This window comes from Limulus polyphemus, unplaced genomic scaffold (assembly GCF_000517525.1).
Source record: "Limulus polyphemus unplaced genomic scaffold, Limulus_polyphemus-2.1.2 Scaffold5392, whole genome shotgun sequence".
In the NCBI taxonomy this organism is placed as follows: domain Eukaryota; kingdom Metazoa; phylum Arthropoda; class Merostomata; order Xiphosura; family Limulidae; genus Limulus; species Limulus polyphemus.
The window spans coordinates 409-4,052 of NW_013671002.1; the positions used below are offsets into that span (position 1 = coordinate 409).

Genomic DNA, 3,644 nt, shown 5'->3' on the forward strand with positions numbered 1-3,644 from the left:
TATCCAAACAAAGTTATTTTTTTTATTTCCGAATAGAAACAATTACTAATTTCATGAAATGGAAATTGATTTCCGATTTCATCAAATCTCTAACGTTAATCAGAAATGGATAACTAATTAAAAAAAGGAAAGAAAGTGGACAAAGCTGAATAACCATTAGAAAGACAGTCCAACTACCAATTAAAAAGATAAATTAGTGGCCAAAACTGACGGACCAATTCAATCCCGAGAAACAAACAATGTACACTTACATTCCCATCTACTGCATTCCCAGGTAGCAGCTTAACTTTTACCCACTTTTTGTTTATAACTTCCAGCTTCTCCACCTAAAAGAACACATCACATTTTAACGGATATCTCATATAAAAAAAATATAGACATAAATCTTCCATAAAGACAACCAAATTAACAACTTCCTCAATATGTGTTCAGTAATTCCAATTCTTGTTATATTTAAGTTTACAAGATCAAGGTTCTTTAGTAGTTTTAAATTTGTTTCTTTAAAATTCGTTGGATACAGAATGTTTTTTTTAATGATGATTTTTTTTCTTCCCAAAGTTTCTTTATTTTCAGAATTGACTCGAGTTTACTTTTTGGTAATTGGCAATTCTTTAAAAGTGATTCTCTTGAAATACTTATTTCCAAAGTTAATACAAGTGTTCTTGAAGTTCACATGATCAAACTCTAATGTAAAGTTTTCTTTACCCCTCCTCTGGCAAGGTAAGTGTTCACAAACTCCTTCCACGTGATTTCTTTGTACCTCATCTCATTGAAAGCCAGGAGGCCTAATACACCCATTGTTGTGACGAGAGCTATGGTCATTAAGCGGTTTTGATCATCTGGACTGAAAGGGTTTCGTCCTCCTCTGCAATAAGAGTAATAACTTATTAGTAGGCTAAGCATGTGAAACTAGCTGGTATAAACAATTCTGACCAACCCTTATAGTATTCATTCTGCACCAGTACATATTCACTTCTAAAAACTCTCCGGCAAGTTAACAGTGCAAACTAAATATCATTTAGATACTTTCACCAGCAAGTTAACAGTGCAAACTAAATATCATTTAGATACTTTCACCTTTTGTTAGTAAGACACATATTATTATTATTAATACCACCTCCTTCATAATTAGCTATTATTAATACCACCTCCTTCATAATTAGCTATTATTAATACCACCTCCTTCATAATTAGTTATTATTAATACCACCTCCTTCATAACTAGTTATTATTAATACCACCTCCTTCATAATTAGTTATTATTAATACCACCTCCTTCAGAAGATTAGTTTTATCACTTGAACATGATGTAGGTAATGTAATAAGTATTAAACAAACATACAAGTAAACTTGGAAGAGATATTTAATAATTTTACCATTTTGAATCCAGCAAGTGTGCCTAACTGATGAAACAACGCATTCTAACTTTTATGTGTAAGAATGATAGAAAAGTGTATATAGAAAAGCTATGTTTATCACCAGGTTTATTTGTAGTTTTATCAAATGTTAATATTAATATCATATCTTCAGTTTTAGGATGATTGACACAGTCAGCTCTCTTGATTTTTCACAAAAGACGAGGAAATCTAAAAATCTCCCAACCACTGCTTAACATGTAGTTAATACTAACATGTTAGTACCATACATAAAAAAAGATCTACCAACCACTGCTTAACATGTAGTTAATACTAACATGTAAGTACCATATATAAAAATGATTCAGTAACAAATACGAGCAAATTCTGTTGTAAAATAACATTTAAAGACAACAAGTTGGTCCATCTAGACTTTCCCATCCATTAAACTAAACTTTAAAATGAAAATCTTATCAAGCCTTCTCTTGAACTCCTCTAAATTTACTGCTTTCATCTCATCCAAAGGTCAACCACCTTGTTAGAAATATAAAACTCCTAGTGTGTCTCCTAGTCCTACTATTCTCACCATTAAGTATGAAAAAAGATGATGCATCAATACTATAAGTTTCATTAACAATCTTAAACACTTCAATCAGATTCCCTCAGGAGAAAACAATTTCAGAGATCTTAACCTGTCCTCATATGACAGCATTTAAATCTTAGGTATCATCCTAATATCCCTCCTCTGAAGCTTTTTCAACAATTTGATGTCTGAACACAATACTACAAATGTGGCCTAACCAGTGACCTACACAATAAAATAACTTAAAATCCTATTCGCACTGCCATTAGCAACAGCACATTGTTTGAATGGCTTAAGAGACTGATCAATCAGAACACCAAGATCCTTTTCTTTTATAAAACTATTAAGGGTATTCCCATCACAATTATGATTCAAATTATGATAACCTATTGCATAGGGTTTCAACATATTAATTAATAATGAATTGTAACTAGATAACTTCTGCTTAGAAGTGAATAACATGTGTGTGAACATACAAAACCTACTTATTTGAACCTCCAGAGAAGCTGCTACCGATGTTGAATGGCCACTGGGAATCCTGCTTACCACTGCTTGGTTTCTGAGGGCTACTCTTAGATGGAGCATCTTTAGGCTGCTCTGTAAGAAAACAAAACAGTACCACATTAAAGATGACATTAAACGTATACAAACAAAAGAAAGATTGTTTCAGGGCTACTCTTAGACTGTTTCATTTCATGGAATATGACCTGATCATAAACAAACCAAACACTTTAGTCACAAAAACTTAATAGCTAATAACAAGACTTACTATGAAAAAGAAAACTGAACAAAAACATTGTCCAAGTTCAAGAAAATGAAACCTACAGATTTTGCCTCTGTCAAAAATAAACTAATCAATTTAAATAAGGAAGTTGCCTAAAAAAATGTTTAGTAAAAAACACTCGGCAATTTTTAGTGGAAGTTTTTTTGTCTTATAAATTTATCATGATACAATTATCCTTTTGGATGAAGACTAGATGCTGTTGAAAAATTAGCATTTTCGGTTCCGTTTAACTGAAACGTAGGACCCAAAGTAAACTTTGTTATTTGAAATTGAAATAGATAGTAGAAACTCTGTCTCCTATAAGTGAAAACCCAGTTGATTTGGCACTAAAGTGTCTGAAACTTTCTGGGTCACAGACAAAGAGTATGTGCTGATATCACCACTCTGTATGTCTATAATTTTGAACATATCTATGGGAATGTACCTTAATGTTATCTTGAATTTATTTTTTGGCATGTGTAAATAATCAGAGAGGGACTTGTGCTATCCATCAGAAGTTATATACATCATATATCACCATCAAAACTTATTTTATTTGGTTATGTTATATGGGGATTTAGTTCATTGCACAAACCAAAAGAACCTAATCCTTTAGTTAGCAGGCAGTGGTCCCATCAAAAATATCAAATTAATTGAGACCGGATGACCGTACATATCACTAAGAATCAAATTAATTGAGACCGGATGACCGTACATATCACTAAGAATCAAATTAATTGAGACAGGATGACCTTACATATCACTAACAATTGAATTAATTGAGACAGGATGACCTTACATATCACTAACCATTGAATTAATTGAGACAGGATGACCTTACATATCACTAACAATTGAATTAATTGAGACAGGATGACCTTACATATCACTAACAATTGAATTAATTGAGACAGGATGACCTTACATATCACTAAGAATCAAA

The 3,644-nt window shown here is 32.0% G+C and overlaps 1 protein-coding gene across 1 annotated transcript in view; it reads right to left on the minus strand.

Annotated features, from left to right (window-relative positions):
* Positions 1–211: 211 nt before the first annotated feature.
* Positions 212–3,644, minus strand: part of LOC106472510 (AFG3-like protein 2) — a gene marked incomplete at its 3' end in the record, with an annotated part of 8,064 nt that continues 4,631 nt past the window's right edge. The window contains exons 3-5 of the mRNA XM_013933166.2: positions 2,424–2,535; positions 706–865; positions 212–326 (exon numbers count right to left, since the gene is read on the minus strand). Coding sequence (XP_013788620.1) covers positions 212–326; positions 706–865; positions 2,424–2,535 — 387 coding nt within the window. The remainder of the gene's footprint in view (positions 327–705; positions 866–2,423; positions 2,536–3,644) is intronic.